Source organism: Lipophrys pholis (assembly GCF_963383615.2).
Source record: "Lipophrys pholis genome assembly, chromosome: 10".
NCBI lineage: Eukaryota > Metazoa > Chordata > Actinopteri > Blenniiformes > Blenniidae > Lipophrys > Lipophrys pholis.
Window position 1 is genome coordinate 30,440,124 of NC_137640.1, and position 20,373 is coordinate 30,460,496.

General features: G+C 45.6%; 2 protein-coding genes across 5 annotated transcripts; one reads left to right on the forward strand and one right to left on the reverse strand.

Moving 5' to 3' along the window:
* Window positions 1-4,581: 4,581 nt before the first annotated feature.
* On the reverse strand, window positions 4,582-8,094 carry stx6 (syntaxin 6). Of its 4 annotated transcripts, none has more exons than XM_080472607.1 (8): window positions 7,861-8,094; window positions 6,764-6,933; window positions 6,464-6,558; window positions 6,228-6,290; window positions 5,414-5,521; window positions 5,233-5,339; window positions 5,037-5,131; window positions 4,582-4,960 (listed from the first exon to the last, which is right to left on the reverse strand). In XM_080472607.1, the coding sequence occupies exons 1-8, from the start codon at window positions 7,893-7,895 to the stop codon at window positions 4,884-4,886; spliced, it is 750 nt and encodes a 249-aa protein (XP_080328733.1). In that variant the 5' UTR covers window positions 7,896-8,094; the 3' UTR covers window positions 4,582-4,883. The 4 variants fall into 4 exon arrangements, with proteins under 4 accessions (XP_080328733.1, XP_080328732.1, XP_080328734.1 ...); XM_080472606.1 differs by having other exon boundaries at window positions 5,414-5,530; window positions 7,861-8,080; XM_080472608.1 differs by having other exon boundaries at window positions 5,414-5,530; window positions 7,833-8,038.
* Window positions 8,095-8,185: 91 nt separating this feature from the next.
* On the forward strand, window positions 8,186-18,741 carry LOC308116077 (ELAV-like protein 1). The gene is made up of 8 exons (XM_080474053.1): window positions 8,186-8,359; window positions 8,555-8,616; window positions 8,800-8,865; window positions 9,872-10,034; window positions 16,912-17,015; window positions 17,211-17,364; window positions 17,440-17,674; window positions 17,844-18,741. The coding sequence occupies exons 2-8, from the start codon at window positions 8,581-8,583 to the stop codon at window positions 18,160-18,162; spliced, it is 1,077 nt and encodes a 358-aa protein (XP_080330179.1). The 5' UTR covers window positions 8,186-8,359; window positions 8,555-8,580; the 3' UTR covers window positions 18,163-18,741.
* Window positions 18,742-20,373: the final 1,632 nt, after the last annotated feature.

A 20,373-nucleotide genomic window follows, 5' to 3' on the forward strand; every position in this document is an offset into this window, starting at 1 on the left:
ACAGAAAGATGAATGTCATTATGGTACGTTCCATGTTGTTGAATGTCATTATGGTACGTTCCATGTTGATGAATGTCATTATGGTACGTTCCATGTTGATGAATGTCATTATGGTACGTTCCATGTTGATGAATGTCATTATGGTACGTTCCATGTTGTTGAATGTCATTATGGTACGTTCCATGTTGTTGAATGTCATTATGGTACGTTCCATGTTGATGAATGTCATTATGGTACGTTCCATGTTGTTGAATGTCATTATGGTACGTTCCATGTTGATGAATGTCATTATGGTACGTTCCATATTGATGAATGTCATTATGGTACGTTCCATGTTGATGAATGTCATTATGGTACGTTCCATGTTGTTGAATGTCATTATGGTACGTTCCATGTTGATGAATGTCATTATGGTACGTTCCATGTTGTTGAATGTCATTATGGTACGTTCCATATTGATGAATGTCATTATGGTACGTTCCATGTTGATGAATGTCATTATGGTACGTTCCATGTTGTTGAATGTCATTATGGTACGTTCCATGTTGATGAATGTCATTATGGTACGTTCCATGTTGTTGAATGTCATTATGGTACGTTCCATATTGATGAATGTCATTATGGTACGTTCCATGTTGATGAATGTCATTATGGTACGTTCCATGTTGTTGAATGTCATTATGGTACGTTCCATGTTGATGAATGTCATTATGGTACGTTCCATGTTGTTGGAGAATGTGAAGCCTTCAAAGACGACTCCACATCTTCTGAAAGACTCTTGTCCTCTGAATGTGTAAAGGGCTTTAACTGAGGTGAGGTCCCCTCCACATCCTCAGCAGCCAACGGCTGGAAAACACCAACATGAAACACGTTATACTGTGTACTTTCCTGAGTGTTTTCATTTCTATAGTCCCAAACTACTATCACAGTGAGATGGAGCAGACAGCTCCAAGGAACTTAGGTTGTTTTTACTTTGTCTTTAGAGAGACTTTAACACGTCCTCTGTATCAGCAACTACGTTTGATAGTTGACCTCTTTGAAAGTTTGACCTTTTGCTCTGGGTTTGGCCTGAATTGACCCCCAGGCCTTATGATTGACTCTCCTGCTCTAAGTAGTGAAACCCTAACCCACCTTACTTCCACTGAACCCGTGGATCTCTGGAATAATGTGAGTGCACAGCTTTACAAATTAAAAAAAATAAAATACTTTGGGGATATTCAGGGCAGAATTCTCACACAGTATATCTGCCTACTGTACAGACTCAAGTCATCACTCTTGTTCTGATGGAAAAGGGCAGAACCTCTGGAGTGGCAGACCAGGGTGGTGGTCCCTCCTTTTAAAAAGGGGGATTAGAGGGTGTGTTCCAACTACAGGGGGATCACACTCCTCAGCCTCCCCGGGAAAGTCTATTTCAGGGTACTGGAGAGGAGGATCCGGTTGTTAGTCGAACCTTGGATCCAAGAGGAACAATGCGGTTTTCGTCCAGGTCGTGGAACACTGGACCAGCTCTATACTCTCCACCGGGGGCTCGAGGGGTCATGGGAGTTCACCCAACCAGTTCACATGTGTTTTGTGAATCTGGAGAAGGCGTTCGACCGTGTCCCTCGGGACGTCCTGTAAGGGGTGCTCTGGGAGTATGGAGTCCAGGAACCTTTGCTAAGGGCTGTCCGGTCCCTGTACGCCCGGAGCAGGAGGTTGGTTCGCATTGCCGGCAGTAAGTCGGACCTGTTCCCAGTGCACGTTGGCCTCCGGCAGGGCTGTCCTTTGTCACCGGTTCTGTTCATAACTTTCATGGACAGAATTTTTAGGCACAGCCAGGGACCGGAGGGGGTCTGGTTTGGGGACCACAGGATCTCGTCTTTGCTCTTTGAAGACGATGTGGTCCTGTTGGGTTCATCAAACCTGGACCTTCAGCGTGCACTGGTGCGGTTTGCAGCAGAGTGTGAAGCAACTGGGATTGAGGATCAGCAACTCTAAATCCGAGGCCATGGTTCTCAACCGGAAAAAGGTGGCTTGCCCCCTTCAGGTCGGTGGAGAGCCCTTGTCCCAAGTGGAGGAGTTCAAGTATCTCGGGGTCTTGTTCACGAGCGGGGGGAAGATGGAGCGTGAGATCGACAGGCGGATCGGTGCAGCGTCTGCAGTTATGCGGTCGCTGTATCGGTCCGTCGTGGTGAAGAAGGAGCGAAGCCAAAAGGCGAGGCTCTGGATTTACCGGTAGATCTTCCTTCCTCCCCTCACCTATGGTCATGAGCTTTGGGTCATGACCGAAAGAACGAGATCCCGGATACAAGCAGCTGAAATGAGTTTCCTCCGTAGAGTGGCTGGGCGCACCCTTAGAGATAGGGTGACGAGCTCAGTCACCAGGAAGGAGCTCGGAGTAGAGCCGCTGCTCCTCCACATCCAGAGGAGCCAGCTGAGGCTCGGCCATCTGTTTGGGATGCCCCCCGGACACCCCCCTAGGGAGGTGTTCCGGGCATGTCCCTCCGGTAGGAGGCCACGAGACAGACCGAGGACACGCTGGAGAGACTATGTCTCTCGGCTGGTCTGGGGACACCTTGGAGTCCCATCGGAAGAGCTGGAGGACGTGTCTGGGGTGAGGGACGTCTGGACATCCCTGCTGAGACTTCTGCCTCCATGACCCGGACTGGATAAGCGAAGGACAATGGATGGATGGATGGATGGATGGATGGATGGATGGATGGATGGATGGACAAGCTTTTTTTCCCCAAATTTCCCTTTGTAATGTATGTGGATGAGGGAGTGGAACATTTGGAGTCTCTGGGGTATTTGTATGTCTTTGGACCATGTAGGTGGAGTCTTCGTCTCTTCGAGAGACTTTCCACTCTTGATAAAGCTTCATGGAGTCTGGTCCTGTGTGTGTGTGTGTGTGTGTGTGTGTGTGTGTGTGTGTGTGTGTGTGTGTGTGTGTGTGTGTGTGTGTGTGTGTGTGTGTGTGTGTTTTGATAATAAACCAAAGCTGCTGAAACTGTGAGTGACCTTGTTTGCAAACTATTCTCCAGTCAGGTGTTGTCAGTGTTTCTCAGTCAGTGAGGAGGAGGAGACATGAGAGGATTCTTACTTCTGTTAGGGTGAAAGAATTACAAGTGAATAATACAGTCTGTGTCACCTGGTACAATGTGCTGGTCAATAGTAATATTTGGTTTATTTGTACAATAACATTCTTGAGTCAGTTGTAATCTCAGTCTGTATTGTGGAACATTTGATTTATAAAGTCTCAGTTGGACTAATAGCAGGTGAACAAGCTGTAAACGAAGTCCAGCTCATGACAGCCGCTACCACTTCACTGCTGGACAGAAATACACAACAAGTTTCTCTTTGCAAAATTCAATCAATAATAATGTTCCATCTTACCCGTGAAAAGTAAATTTCAACAGTCCACCCATTTGACCAGAAATACTCCACACGGTGCTCTGGTGTCTTGGATTCTTTGCGGGTCTGGAGTTTCACAGTGAGTCAGGAGCAGACTTTAACATCCAGAGCCACTCAGTGAATCCGAATATATTCATTTGCTTTGCAGCAAACCATTGTCTGAGATCCATCTGTTCTGACTTGATGTGCAGGGGAACCAATCAGCTGTCAGGATCCGCCCTCTGAGTTTGATTGGTGACTTTGACAGATAAAATTAACTAATGAAGCCGTGCCATCAAATAATTAAATAAATTGTGAAATAATTATGTTTCTACATAAAATTAATTCATATTTTAATTAATGATGCATTTGTATATTTAATTCAAATTTTCATTAATTAATGACATTTAATTAATTATTTAATGGTGTATTTATTTATTTAATATTGGCACATTTAGGCAATGACATAATTATATAGTGAAATAATTCTATAGGTGTTTTACATAAAATGAAGTCATATTTTAATTAATGACACATTTAATTCCAATTAATTAGTCAATGGTGTATTTCATTATTTAATTTTGGCACAGTCAGCCCTCCATACATTGGAGACTGCAGCCATGCAAACCGCTGTCACAGGTTCAGTGTCTTGCCCAAGGACAGGCAGACGGGAATTAAACCTGCAACCTTCCGATTGGGAGACAACCACTCTACCAACCAAACCATGCTGCCTTTTGCTTTGTCTTTCCGTCATCTTGTCTGTTTAAGAAAGTCTTAGGCTTCTTCAAAGTCCTCCTCGCTCCTTTGAATGTTTTTCCACCTTAGGAGCTCTCTGGGGGCTTAAGATGCTTTGTCACTGACTTTGATCTTAGTGATGGAAAATTCTAGGACAAATCTTAAAATCCGAGGAATTCTACGGTTTTTTCAAGAGTGACGTAACTAAGCTACTTTCAGCCTTAGGATGCTTTGTGAATACGGGAACTGAACTCTAGAGCCCCAAACTGTCAGGAACCTGAACTCTAGACCCCAAACTGTCAGGAACCTGAATTCTAGACCCCAAACTGTCAGGCACATGAGCTCTAGACCCCCAACTGCTAGGAACCTAAACTCTAGACCCCCAACTGCTAGGAACCTAAACTCTAGACCCCCAACTGACCTGTATACCCCGACTTGAGGACCAAGTGTCAGAAATAAAAGTCTTGACTCAGTCTTGGTGTGTGAAGTCTTTTACTTTGAAGAACGAACCACGAGAAGAGAACCAACAACAGGTCTTCGTGTTCTAACTGGATAGACCGGGTCAGACTAAATGGACTGTGTCAAATGAGCCTACAGAGTCTGAGAGAGTCAGTTAGAGTATGGTAGAGTCCGTTAGAGTCCGACAGAATCCAGTAGAGTCCGGCAGGGTTCAGTCGAGTCCGGCAGGGTTCAGTAGAGTCCGACAGAATCCAGTAGAGTCTGGCAAAGTTCAGTAGAGTCCGGCAGAATTCAGTACAGTCTGCCAGGACAGTCACCGATCAGAGGATGAAGAACAAGAGGATGATGACAAAGAGAACAGCCAGTAGAACCCCGATGGCACACCACTGACGGCGATCTGCAGGGAAACAAGAGACTGGAGTCAGTGGGGGGGTCTGGAGAACTCCCCCCACCCCCCCAGGACCCAGTGGTACCGCTGGTCATGCGGGACACTTTTGCCAGCTTCTTCATCACGTTGTCCAGTCTGGATTGAGTGTGGTCCACCTCGTGGGTGAAGTCGTCCAGCATTCTACGGGGTGGGGGGGGGGGGGGGGGGGGACGACATGGTTAGGACCAGAACAGAACCAGGGCGCCACTTGCAGGAACTGACCCAAACCCCGTGGTTCTTACACGGCTTGCTCGTCCAGCTCCAGGCCAATCCGCTCCGACATGTTCTTCAGGACTCCGATGGTTCCAGACACCAGCTGCAGCTGCTCGTCCTGCTGCTCCGCCATCAGCTGGAGGAACAGAACCAGAACCACCATCAGAGCGTGTTGGGGTGTGTGGAAGAGGTCTGGTTCTGCGGGGGTACCTGCTGCTGGGCCTGCTGCTCCTCGATGAACTGAGAGTTGGCGGTCTCCAGCTGACGGTCAAGTTGCTGGTACAGAGGCCTCAGCTGCCCTTGAGAACCCTGGTCCCCCTGTAGAACCTCAACACACAGCAGAGCGTTCCCATCAGGCCACACCAGAGTACTCCAGGTGGTCCTAAGGAGCGGTTCCATTGCACTGTCTGTCGCAGAGCGGGATGGGTTTTCGGGCGGTCTGACTGAAAAGTTGTGGATGGTACGGAAAGAACCCGCGACCGCCGGCTATGATTTTCCGCCACCCTCCGTTGAGGTACCTAGCACCGAGGAACAGGTCTGTGAGGAGGAGCTCCAGCTCAGCCGTCTGCTGATTGGTAGTGAGGATCGTCACTCTCGACTTGGCCGCAATATTTAATTATTTTTCATCGACCATGAACGTTGTTGTTTACGTACGCCGCTTTGCGCTCACTGGTTGATTTGTTCACTGGTTTATTGAAACGTCGGCGCGTAACACAACATGGCGTCTTTTAATGAGCTACAGTGGTTCCTCTCAGGAACAGGAGGAGCTTCAACAGGAGCTGGACGCTGCGATGAGAAAGTTTAACCTGAGTCACAGAGAACAACTTGGACGGCTGCCGGCCGCTTCCAAGTTCTTCCCTAGACGCGTCTCCAGTCGTTCACAACCCCGCCTACATCTTTACCGTACTTTCTGTGGTGGGACCGCGAAACAGAGTTTGGCCTGGGTGCGCTTTGCCGTACCGTAACCTCCCGCTCCGGCACGTACTGCGCGGTGGAACAGCGGCTCTAGAGAACCCTAACCTACCTGTGCCCGGTTCTGTCTTTCGGTGGAAGCAGCAGTCGGACCAGACATCTGCTCTTTCATCGCCTGGCAACAACAAACACAGACTTAGCCCGTCGTTATAAAGTTTATGTCTCTATCCATAAAGTTTACCTTTACTGTCGGCCAATCATTAAAAAGAAAGTTTATATATTTATAAAAAATTTTTACCTGGACTGTCGGCCCATCTTTATAAATATGTATTTGTAAATAAAGTTTACTTGGACTGTCAGCCTGGTGTTCGCGATAAAGTTTTTCCTGGTATTCAGCTCAGTTTCGTCCAGGTTGAATTTCTTCGGGTTTGATTCCACGATGCGTTCACGGAGGTCAGGAAAAGACACGTGAGGAAACAAGATATATTCAGAAACACATTTTGACACCAGACACCTTCAGAGACATATTATGGTACGAGACATGTTCAGAGACACATCAGGACACGAGACGCGTTCAGAAACCGGTTAGGACACCGGGCACGTCCAGAGGCACGATGGTACACGTTCGTAGACGTGTCTGAAGGATATTGACAGTCTCCTCCAGGTCCTCCAGGTCCCACTCGATGGACCGCAGGCAGTTCCTCAGCTCATTGGTCGTCCAGTCCACCTCCTCCTTGGAGGCTCCGCCCATTTCCTGTCTCAGCTCTCTCCATCTGTGGTGAAGAGTCTCAGCAGATTGCACCTCCTTCTGCACCTCTCTGTGGAGACAGCACCTCCTCTTTACTCCTACTGCACCTCCCTGTGGAGGCAGCACCTCTTCTTTACTCCTCCTGCACCTCCCTTAGGAGACAGCACCTCCTCCTTACTCCTCCTGTCTTCCCTGTGGAAAAAGCACCTTCTTTACTCCTCCTGCACCTCCCTTAGGAGACAGCACCTCCTCTTCACTAATCCAGCACTTTACTTTTCACTCCTGCTGCACCTCCTCTACTCCTCTAGCGCCTCCTCTATACTCCCCCTGCACCACCCTGTGGAGACAGCACCTCCTTTTCACTCATCCAGCACTCTTACTTTTTACTCCTGCTGCACCTCCCTGTGGAGGCAGCACCTCCTCTATACTCCCCCTGCACCTCCCTGTGGAGACAGCACCTCCGTTTTACTCATCCAGCACTCATACTTTTTACTCCTGCTGCACCTCCCTGTGGAGACAGCACCTCTTCTATACTCCCCCTGCACCTCCCTGTGCACCTCCCTGTGGAGGCAGCACCTCCTCTATACTCCCCCTGCACCTCCATGTGCACCTCCCTGTGGAGGCAGCACCTCCTCTATACTCCCCCTGCACCTCCCTGTGGAGGCAGCACCTCCTCTATACTCCCCCTGCACCTCCCTGTGCACCTCCCTGTGGAGGCAGCACCTCCTCTATACTCCCCCTGCACCTCCATGTGCACCTCCCTGTGGAGGCAGCACCTCCTCTATACTCCCCCTGCACCTCCCTGTGGAGGCAGCACATCCTCTTCACTCATCCAGCACTCTACTTTTTACTCCTGCTGCACCTCCCTGTGGAGGCAGCACCTCCTCTATACTCCTGCACCTCCTTCTCAGAGTGTTTTGTAAGCCACTAATTCGCTTAAGTTAATGTTATTATAGCTGAAGTGCTAGCCTGGTGTTAGCCCGGTTCTGGTTCTGACCCCTTAACGACGAAGAACGGATCTTCCATGGACATGGTTCTGGTTCTGGTCTCGGTTCGGTTCAGTCCATCCCTCGCTGTCTCCGGGCCCGAGTCCGTTTGCTCGGGATGCTAAGTGCGAAAGTCTTTGTTTACACCACTGTGACGTCACTGTCCTGCTTCTTGTTCTTCTTCGTTGTGGACTTTTAGGGATACTTAGATATCGGTCCATGAAGAAGAACTGAACTCTCGCGATACTTCCCTCTGTTGGCGCTGTGGTTCTTATTGTGCGGAGATCTTGCGATACTTCCCTCATCCAAGTTGTTCTTATTGTGCGGAGTTCTCGCGATACTTCACTCTACCAGAGCTCGATTTCGAGATACGTCCCCTCGACAGGAGACGCTCTATTTGCGCTGCGGCTAATTTTGTGTTTCTTCACAAATTAAAAACGTTTTCACGGTTCGTTTCCAGTTCAAGAGAAGACGCCAGCTATACAGTGTGACGTGTTTCCATCCGTGCAGGTAAGGAACGCGACGAGGGCAGCCTTACGTTGTTAGCCGCTGTAGCTCTTGGTCTAGCTAACACGATGCTAACAGCGTTAGCTTCACGTGAAATACGCACGTTAGCGAATTAAAGGTGACTTCTCATTATACATAATGGAAAATTAGTATAAAGAACAGTATCGTGATGCAGTGCCATGTGAACCCTAACTGCAGACTGAAGACGTAAAGGGGCCGTAACCATGGCGATGAGGAGAGGACACATCCGGTACCTGAAGGTAGGTGTGTGTGTGTGTGTGTGTGTGTGTGTGTGTGTGTGTGTGTGTGTGTGTGTGTGTGTGTGTGTGTGTGTGTGTGTGTGTGTGTGTGTGTGTGTGTGTGTGTGTGTGTGTGTGTGTGTGTGTGTGTGTGTGTGTGTGTGTGTGTGTGTGTTTCAGACGTAACGTGTGTGTGTGTTTCAGGTGTGTGAGGTTCAGAATTCTGATGTCAGAGACGCTCAGCTTGGAGTTAAGGGGCCATCGTCCAAGGTAAGAGAAGTGCTCTGATTGGCTATTGACACTCCTCACCATGTCCTCTTTCTCCTGTCTCTCTTCACCGTGTGTCCTCTGGTCCCTCCTCACTGTGTCTCCTCCTCTGGTCCCTCCTCACCGTGTCTCCCCTGGTTCCTCGTCACCGTGTCTCTTGCTCTGGTCCCGCCTCCCTGAGTCGCCTCCACCTGTCCCTCCTCACAGTGTCTCTTCTGGTCCCTCCTCCTCCTGACCCTCCTCACCATGTCTCTTCCTCTGGTCCCTCCTCCCCGTGTGTCTTCCTCTGGTTCCTCCTCCCCGTGTCTCCTCCCCTGGTTCCTCCTCACTGTGTCTCTTGCTCTGGTCCCTCCTCCTCCTTACCCTCCTCACCATATCTCTTCTGCTTCCTCTTCACCGTGTCTCGTGCTCTGCTTCCTCTTCACCGTGTCTCCTCTTGTCCCTCCCCACCGTGTCTCTTCTGGTCCCTCCTCACTCTGTCTCTTCTGGTCCCTCCTCCCCGTATCTCCTACTCCGGTTCTTCCTCATGGTGTCTCCTTATCTTGTCTCTCCTCACCGTGTCTCTGCTGGTGTCTCCTCCTCCTCACCATGTCTCCTCTGGTTTCTCCTCACCATGTCTCCTTTGGTCTGTCCTCACCGTGTCTCCTTTGGTCCCTCCTCACCGTGTCTTCTGCTCTGGTTCTTCCTCACTGTCTACCCTCTGGTCCCTCCTCACCATGTCTCCACTGGTTCGTCCTGACCTTGTCTTCTGTGGTCCCTCCTCACTGTGTCTCCTGCCCTGGTCCCTCCTCATTGTGTCTCCTGCCCTGGTGCCCCCTCACCATGTCTCCTGCCCTGGTGCCCCCTCACCGTGTCTCCTGCCCTGGTGCCTCCTAACCGTGTGTCCTGCCCTTGTCCCTCCTCATTGTGTCTCCTGCCATGGTCCCTCCTCACCGTGTCACCACCTCTGGTTCCTCCTCAACGCATCTCCTCTGGTCCCTCCTCACCGTGTCTCCTCTGGTCCCTCCAGGACCTGGGGAACGGCCTGGAGAACCTCCTGGAGGACGAGGACTCAAGGACCAACCTGATCGTGAACTACCTCCCACAGAGCATGAACCAGGATGAGCTGAGGAGCCTGTTCAGCACGGTGGGACAGGTGGACTCAGCCAAGCTGATCCGGGACAAGGTGGCAGGTAATTTATCATCAGTGTAATCTTTCATATCAGTAATTGTACCCTTGTATTGGAAGTTGTAACGATTTTGAGCAATACTTGATTACTTTCAGTTTTTGCTCAAGTAAAAACTGCTCCTTTTTTAATTTTTTTGTGGCTGCTATGGACGGGTCAATTCAGTCAAAAAAACATAGCTTTTTTATTCTTTAGTTATTTGGGAAAATTTTAATTAAAAAGGAAAAGGATAAAAAAAAAAATCCAAAAGGGATTAGTAGTGTGATTAATTTTTTTTAATTTATAATGGTTTTATTTTAAAATGAAGTGTTTTGTAATGAAATGTTAATATTTTTAAACAGATTCATAATTTTACAGTACTACGCTATTTTTAATGTAAAGTTCCCATTTGTTTTTAATATAGCATATCATGTTTATTAGTTTTAATGTGTATCAGTTTCTTGCTGTTTATTTTTCTGCAGCTAGAGGTTGAGTGGTAATCCAGGTTCAATGAAACAGTGATCGATAATCAGCAGAAACTCAGCAGAGAAAAAAGCTCGGCAATATGGATGTACTGACGCCAAACCACAATGCTATGTGCTACATCCTCAAGTTCCTGTTCAAACCAGTACAGTTCTCAGTCCCTCCAGGACATCGCCGCCTTTTTTGTGATTGTTGCGGACAAAATCCCTGATTTCACAGGAGCTTTTCCATAAAGTTACGATAAAAGTTGCAGTTGTTTAGGTGTTTGTTGTGGTGAAATTCAGTTCAATTCAGCTTTATTTATATAGCGACAAACACAATACAGTCATTTGAAGGCAGTTTTACAGTGAAAACCCGACAATTCTACATGAGTAAGCTGAAGCAACTGTGGAAAGTAAAAACTCCATTTTAACAGGAAGAAACCTGCAGAAGCAGGCTCAGAGGGGGATACACCTGCAGAAGCAGGCTCAGAGGGGGATATACACCTGCAGAAGCAGGCTCAGAGGGGGAGAAATGGCGAGAACAAGTGAAAGTTTTGATTTTATAGTTTCTAATTGTCGTTTTTTTCACAGTAATTCAATATTGTTTGGGAAAATGAGAAATTAACATTCTGAATTAATGAAATACTTTAACTGAAGAACAAAAACACTGAAAATTGTCCTTTTTATATCACCTTAACATGACAAACCAGAGATTGCCACAACTACAAATATGTAATGAGAGCCGCCAAAGTGGTGAAAATTTGTCATGTAGTTTTGACGTGATTCGTAAAAGTATAAAATGAAATCCTGATCCAGAATCCGGATGACCTTCAATATTTTATGGACTTTTCCATGGCCTAATATCTATCTGGGTGAAAGGTTCAACATAATCTTTGCAGTAGTTTTGACGTAATCTTGCTTACAGACAGACAAATGATTACCGAACGTAATATTAATAAAATAGACTTTACTGTGGCTGACACAGCTTCTGAAGTTTTATTTATATGGTAGTTTAGAAACATGTTTTAAAAAAAAACTTATCTCGTATTTACAAAGTTTTAATTACAAACCATGATGTTAAACATTTCATTACTTTATCAGCTGTTTTTGTAACTGAGGCCCCGTTTACACGACAACGAATTCGAGTGTATCGAAAACTTTCTTCACTTTTGGGGGGTCCGTTTCCACGACACCAGTGTTCTGATCCACTGTATCAGCAAAGTTATTTAATCCGGCTCCCAAAGTGGAAAGATTCTTTCACGGTGCAAATCCCTCCTGCAGAGACTGATGGAGGCTACAGAGCCTGTTACTGCACATCCCCCCCCCCTCCCTCCTGCTCATTCAGTTGTAAACAAACATGGCGGCCCCGTAGTGGTGCGACCCGTAGTGGTGCGACCCGTAGTGGTGCGACCCGTAGTGGTGCGACCCGTAGTGGTACGACCCGTAGTGGTACGACTCGCGGTCCGTATACTAGTTTTATGGTCCAGATCAGTAGTTTAATAGTTGAGACTCTCCCTGATATCATCCGGTTCCTCATCAGTCCATACGGATGTCAGGTTCTCTCCAGTTTCTTCAGGTTTATAGTGTTTTGTTCTCTGCACACGTCTGTGTGGTTTCATAACAAAATCAAGCAACAGCGCCATCCAGTGGCCCGGCAGACTAACTACATCGTTGTCTCTGTGTCCGCTGCTGCAGTGTAAACGCCCCCACTTTTTTTTTTGCGGATTAGGTGTTGTCACGTGAAACGTTGTTGTGTAAACAGGGCCTGATTTTAGTGGTTTCATCCTTCTTTTCCGGCATTCTTCAGACAGCTTCAGCAGAATAGAATAGAATTGCTTTAGTAATCCCAGAGGGAAATTCCTTGAAGCTTTGCGCGACACAGAATAAATGGAAAGAAAGTTGGATATCAAATAAGATTGGCTAAAATTACATAAGGAATTTTAAATAATAAAATGTACAAGGCTTCACGTGACTAAGAGCAGAAAATATAAAATGTATTAAAACACGGCAAACACCGTTTTCCAGGAGGAGGATAATCGAAAGTGCGAAAAACGGCGCTCTGTTTTTTTATTTTATTTTTTTTCGAGCCCCGGTTTCCGAGAGGTGTGGGGAATATATATATATATATATATATATATATATATATATATTCCGTTGCTTATCTTTGGTCGGAGCCCTTAAGATTGTCCAAAACATCCCGTATTGGTATCGGAACCCGATACCAATACTGGATCGGATCGGCCCCATCTCTTAATTGGAACTATTTTCATCCATTAGTGTTGGATTATTTAGTATGAGCTGACATACAAGCTGAAAGTTTTCATTCCAGGCATTCAGTTTGGTTTTTCTTTTTTTCTAATCCGATCTGTCGACGGAAACAATGATTATTTAGAATGATTCATAAAGCTTCAAAGAAATGTTTCTGCATTTTTAGAATCCGCTTACACTGCGTTTTCAGAGGAAAACGTTGCGTACCATTTTGGGGGTCCGTTAACAGGACAACAGCACTTGGAGTCAAATGCTCTGTACCCATGAAAATGCAAAAAACCACCTTTTTCAAAATGCTCCAACTCCGTCTCCATGGGAATGGGGGAGCGGCAGCGTTCCTGAAGCTCTGGTCCTAGTCACCACGTTGGTAGTAACTAGTAGTTGTGCACATGCTCAGTAGCTGGCCAATCAGAACAATGTTTCCTCCATGGTGTCATGACTCCCAGTCCTTATTCTCCTGGGACTTGGTATTTTTATTATGACAGTCACCGTAATGACGATCCAGCTTGGCTGTCTGTCCTCTAGAATATCCGTGTTCTCCCATTGTTAGTGTTCATAGCGTTTTGTTCTCTGCTGCATGTATGTGTGGTTCCATTACAAAAACAAACGACACCAACTCGGGGCCCAACATGAAAACTACATCATTTTCAGTGTTTCTGCCGCCTCCATTAAATGGACATAGCTTTCAGAACGTTTTGAAAATGCGAAACTTTTCTCAAATGAAAATGCAAAAACAAGGCGTTTTCACTTGAAACGTTGTCATGGAAACTGGGCCTTAAAGCCAATCCATACTTTCAGTGTCCGCTTTGTTCAGTCCGCTTTGGTCCATGTGACATCAAAATCGTCATGCACCCTGTAAGCAAGGGTCTGTTCCAACCCCTTCGCGCTTGACGGCGAAAACTGAGCACTCCGACTGGGCATGCACCAGATTAACACGCAGCGCTCTGACTGTGCATGCACTGGAGCCTACTGAGTGCTTGTGTGAGGAGATTCACCGGTATCCCCATCTGTACAATCACAATTAAAAGTAAATAATGAGCCAGATGGCTCAGAACTCCAGGAGTGAAATGTAAAGTACTTTAGGAAAGGAGGAGAAAGAAGTGGAGATATTTTCGGGATTGTTGTTACGTTATGGAACGCGCACAAAGTGAACCCAGAAGTGTAGTATGGGTACGATCATGTGCACATCCGTGCTCTGCGCACAAGTCAAAGCGGTCTGCGGATGAGCATTGCGGAAAGTATGGAGGGGCCTTTAGTCCTGAGCTCTTCAAAAGATATCCGGGACTCGATTGAGATTATTTGACTTGAGTTAAATAAGACTAAACTGAGATACCTGTATGTCTTTAACATATACAATTCCCAAAATTTTATTTTTACAATGTAATTTGTTTTTCTTCTACATTATGGGTTATTTTGAATGTTTATTTTTAAATAATGTTATTTAAAATTTATTTATTTTTCGGAATATATATCTTTTTTTTTTAATTTTTGGGTATATTTAATCATTGGGAATGTTTTTTTTTATAAATGTTTTTAATAAATTTGTTTTTGAATAATGCTTATAATCTTGGCAATATTGCTATTATTTTTAAGTTAATGTTTGTTTTTTTATTTTTTTTAATGTTAATTTTCTTGGTATTTATTTACTTTAAATCATTTTTATTAATGTCTATTTTTTGTTTATTTCTAAAATGTTTATCATTTTGAGGGGTAGTTCTATTTTAAAGGTAATGTTTATTGTTTTTTAATGTTTATTTCTAGAGTAATGTATATTTATTTTAAATAATGTTTAATTCTCAAATCATGTTTATTTAATTTAAATGTTTATGTAGATAGGCTGGCACATGAACTAGAATTATAAAAAATTTCTTAATCCTTTTTTTCTTCCGCTGGACTTTTGTTTGGGAGCATGTACTCAGAAAGCACGCAAAGACCTGTGTACATTTTTGAAATAGTGTTATGGCTGTTAACCATTTGACAAAATGTTTCCACAAAAAACTACAAAAAAGTCCCTCTTCAAAGTGGGCGGGATTTATGTGAAAAACACCCAAACTGTCCCTTTTCAATTCCACGAGGCTTTACCACATTTGCGCTACAAACTCTTTTTTTTTTTTTTACTATTTTAAACTTCAATCCTTTAAAGTGCTCATGACAAAAAAACCTTTTATTTTCTATTGCTTAATTCAAAGTATTCTCGTAATAAAATGTTTCTGTCATTCACGAGTCAACAGCTACGAAAAACGAGTTGAATTAAGTCGTGGTTCTCGAGCGTTGCCAAGCAACCTCTCTGAATCACCACCATTTTGGCTGTGATGTCACGGCAACAACATTCAGCTCCTACCAGGCACCAAAACACAGTAATGGAAGTACAGCAAAGCAAAGAAACACAAATATTCTCCACATTTCAGACTGTTCACCGGTAGTTGAAGACTTTAGAAACAAGAAGAGTTTGAGAGTGTTGGACGTCAGATGGAACAGATTCAACCTAACGCTGAGCCCTGCTCAGCAGTATTTAGTCCTAGTACTAGTTGGCAGTTGAGGGGTACTAGTTGACAGTTGAGGCGTACTTAATGGCAGTATTGAGGGGTGTTATTCGGCAGTATGGAGGGGTGCTAGTTGGCAGTTGAGAGGAGACTTGTTGCCAGTATGGAGGGGTACTAGGCAGTGGTATTGATGGGCGCTAGTCGGCAGTATGGAGGGGTACTAGCTACCAGTATGGAGGGTTGGTAGTCGGGAGTATTGAGGGGCATTGGTTGACAGTATGGAGGGGTGCTAATCACCAGTATGCAGTATTTCTTGTCGGTAGTATTGAGGGGAGACTTGTTGCCAGTATGGCGAGGTACTAGTCACCGGTATGGAGGGTTACTAGTGGGCAGTTGAGGGGTACTAGTCGGAAGTATGGGTTGGGTACTAGTCGGCAGTATGGAGGGTTGCTAGTCAGGAGTAGTAGGGGGCTGTATTTGACAGTATGGAGGGGCGCTATTCGGCAGTATGGAGGGGTGCAAGTTGGCAGTATTGAGGGGAGACTTGTTGCCACTATGGAGAGGTACTAGGCGGCGGTATGGAGGGGAGCTAGTCGGCAATATGGAGTGATACTAGTCGGCAGTATGGATGGGTACTCGTCACCAGTTGAGGAGTGCTTATCGGCAGTATGGAGGGGTTCAAGTACGCAGTATGGAGGCGTGCTAGTCGGCAGTATGGAGGGTTACTAGTCTGTAGTATTGAGGGGAGACTTGTTGCTAGTATGGTGGGGTACTCGTCACCAGTATGGAGCGGTGCTTGTCGGTAGTATTGAGGGAATTTTTATTTAATTAAAATAATGTTTCTAATCTTTAATTGTTATTGATTTCCTGGTATTTTTACTCTTTATTTTTAATGTTCATTGTTTTTAAATCATTATTTATTTTCAACTTTTTTTTAGCTTGAAATTGTTAGTACAATATTTGTTTTTCCATGATATTTTGGGGGTGTTATTTTTAAATGGAAATTTTAATATGGTTTTAACAATTTATTAAATTTTGAATGCTGCTGTTTTGAAATGTTTATTATTTTTAAATGTCATTTGTTTACTGACATGTTTGTTGTTGTTCTCCAGGTGTTCTCTGAGGTTCTTGGTGCTGATTGGTTGAATCAGAGCTGGGTGATGACGTTACAGCCTTTTACAATAACACATCACCCAGACTCTGATCATAGCTTTTATTTTGAAACTTGTTGTTTTGTTTGTTTGTTTCAGGTTTAAACTGTGTAAACAAGTAAATATTTTGCTTCTGAGCCGCCTCCTCCCGCCTCTTCAATGTCGACACCTCTTATTGTCTTCGCGTTTTTGTATCATCGCATGTTTTTATCTTTGCTTTTTTTTTTATCTTTACGTCTTCTTATCTTCGCATCTTTGCATATTTATATCTTCGCCTCATCGTGTCTTTGCAGCTACGCGTCTTTCCTCACATATTTGCGCCGTTGCATCAGTTTATTTTGGCCGTAATTCATCTTTACGGTGGAGCCGGCTCAGAAACTCGTGATGCTGTTCTCCTGATGTTCTCCTGATGCTCCACTGATGTTCCACTGATGCTCCACTGATGTTCTCCTGATGTTCCACTGATGCTCAACTGATGTTCTCCTGATGTTCCTCAGGCCTGTTCTTTAGTTCTTTTTGTTTCTTTGTGTTTCTCTAGGCCACAGTTTAGGTTACGGCTTTGTTAACTTTGTTACCCCTAGCGATGCCGAGAGGGCAATCAGTACCCTCAACGGCCTGAGGCTACAGTCTAAAACCATCAAGGTAACTGCCCCCTGCCCCCCTTCTGTCCTTCTAATCCCCCGAGCAGGGGGCAACAGGTACTTCCTGTTATTTGTTTTATTTGTTGTTGGGTTTTTTTCTTTGTTTTTCTGGATGTTTGTATTTTTAATTTTATTTTTTTTATTTAAGCATGTAACATGCTAATGCCATGCTAACACAATTCTAACATGCTAACAGGTGTCGTACGCACGGCCTAGCTCGGACACCATCAAAGATGCTAATCTGTACATCAGCGGGCTGCCGCGCACACTGAGCCAGCCGGATCTGGAGGACATGTTCTCCCGCTATGGACGGATTATAAACTCCCGTGTTCTGGTGGACCAGGCGTCAGGTAGGGAGTATCTGGAACCGCAGCGTTCACCTCTAGGCGACCTCTAACCCCCTCTCCCCCCCCCTCCCCAAACAGGTCTGTCTCGCGGCGTGGCCTTCATCCGCTTTGATAAGCGCGCCGAGGCAGAAGACGCCGTGCGGCAGCTTCACGGCCACACCCCCCCCGGCTGCCCCGAGCCAATCACGGTCAAATTCGCTGCCAACCCCAACCAGGCTAAAGGGGGCGGCACGGGGGGTCCAGCAGCGCAGGGTCACCACGGGCAGCTGCGGCGCTACGGAGGACCCATCCACCACCAGGCGCAGAGGTTCAGGTGGGTAGCCTCACTCTCTCTGATAGTTCCTCCCATCCCTGTTGGCCCCTCCCTCTCACCATCCCCCCCCCAGTAGCCCCTCCCTCTCTGCTACATTCCCCTCTCTCCTCCGGGTTGTCGCCCTCAGTAGCCCCTCCCTCTCTGACACAGTCTACCCTCCCCCATCCAGGTTCTCCCCCCTCAGCGTGGACCACGGTGCAGAGGGGGGCAGTTGCTCGGCTCCGCCTGCCTCAGGGTGGTGCATCTTCGTGTACAACCTGGGGCAGGAGGCGGACGAGGCGGTCCTGTGGCAGATGTTCGGGCCCTTCGGGGCCGTGGAGAACGTCAAGGTCATCCGGGACTTTGGAACAAACAAGTGTAAAGGCTTTGGCTTCGTCACCATGTCCAACTACGAGGACGCTGCCATGGCAATACACAGTCTCCATGGAAACCGGCTGGGGGACAAGGTCCTTCAGGTGTCCTTCAAGACCAGCAAGGGACACAAGTAGTGCAGGGGCAGGGTTAAGAACATGATAGGCGGGGCTTATGTCTGCATTTTCGTATTGAAGTTTCAGTGAAAATAAAATTGTCTTCAAATCTTCATTGTGTTACCTTCACTTCCTTTTCTCGTCACCTCCTCTCCTCTTCATGTTCTTCTCCTTTGCTCCTCTTTTTTTCTCCTCCTCTCCTCTAACCACCAACTGCATTCACCGAGGCAGTTTAGGGTTCAGTGTCTTGCCCAAGGACACTTCCTCATGTAGACAGTCAGAGATGGGAATCGAAGCTGCAACCTTCTGATTGGGAGATGTCCGCGTTACCAACTTAGCCTTGGCGTCACTGCAGTGCAATACACACTTTATGGTGAGCGAGGGGCGAACCCCACTAATGCACCATTGGTGTGGATCAGGAGGAAACAGCCTGAAGCAGCAAGAGGAGACTAAGAACCAGGGAGTTCCGTCCTCACACACTAATTATGTGCACTTGAGGACGTTTTAAGCACAGACGGGCAATATTGTAGATAATGCTGAAGAATTAAAATGTATGATGCCAAAACATTTTTGAAAACAATACAAAAAAGTATTTCTATTACAAAACGATTTTGTCATACTGCTCTCTCCTCTGCAAGCAAAACAAATTTATACAAATAACGAGTGAAAATAAGTTGTGATTCTCGATCTCCACCCATGGAGCTTTCTCAACCTCCTCCATCTTCCTGTGACGTAGGAGGAGTTGGAGGCTCCAGCTGCCAGGCGCAACACAGCGGCAGACGCACAGGAAAGTGAAGAAATAGAAATATTGTCTGACATTTCACACTGTTCAGCGGTAGTTGAAGGCTTTTTTTAAAGGAGTATGAGAGAGTGTGGGAGCGTTGGTCAGACCCAACAGATTTGGGGGAATATTGACGATCAGATCAGAACAACTGTAACTATAATAGTAATAGGAACAACTAAAATGCCAATATTTACAACAATAACAATAAAAGCAACTATAACTAGAAGAATAATAGTAGCAACAATATTCACAATAACAATAAGCAGTTGTATATCAATGAAATATTCAAAATAAAAAAAAGGACAGCAGCCAAAACAATTAATTTCAATAAATTTGTGTTGGTGTGTGTGTGTGTGTGTGTGTGTGTGTGTGAGAGACACGTTGTCTAGCTGTTTTAAGGTGTTAAGTGTTGTTGGGATTTATGGTTGGTTATTAGCATTAAATTACTGTAAGTAATGGATTACTGAAAGTAATAAATCACTGGAAGTAACTTATGAAAAATTTAAATTATTAATGGGAGTAAACAGTCATTTACTCATTAACAACTACTAAAGGAATTGAGTAATTACTTAAAAGTTAATAAATTATCAAAAATAATTTAATGAATAAATTATTAATTTGCATAAATTTGTTATTTATGTGTTAATAATAAATTGGGGCACCACCAGATAAACTGGAAATAGCTAATACCAAAAATATCAGTCTCGTTTGTAAAAGGTTTATTTAAGTTCGTTAATATTTCTGCATAAAATATAACAATCTTAAATAAAAGGGAAGGTGTGAGATCCGAGCACAGACTGCTCTCTGCCACACAGACTGTGTGACACAGAGGGAGAGCGCAATGACTTGAGCTTTCTTATAAGTTTTGAAGCTATCCTTCCAGGCTATATAATCTAGGTCTGTTTTTGTTGAACGCCAAGTTCTTTCTAATCTACGGGAGCGTTGTTTAAGCTGGCGGGTTGATGAGTTAAACCATGGGGAGGACTTTTCCTGTTTCCAGAAGTCTGAGGTCCTCAAAGCTAACGTAGAGTCAGTGTGCACATACCGTGGACCATTTCAGACGAAGTAGTTTTCTCTGGCCCCCTCCCAAACCTCATCAGTGACGAGATGTTTAGCCGCACCTCATCTTTTAACCGCTGGCTGTCAGGGTGGTGTCCCAGTAACTCGGTAGGCTTCATTAATAATTGGAAGTCCTTCTGGGGCAAGCCTGGTCTCATCAGGAGGGACGGCATCCATCCCACGTTGGATGGAGCGTACCTCTTATCTAGAAACATAGCTAAAAGCTTAGCTCCTCCATCCTGACGCACCAGAGTGGGGACCAGGCAACAGAGTCGCAGTCCTACACGCCTCTCTGAGTTTCCCTCTGGGCAGTCACCAACCATAGCTAACTTAGTTAAACATCCCATAGAGACTGTGTCTATCCCTCGGACCACCACAAGTATAAAACT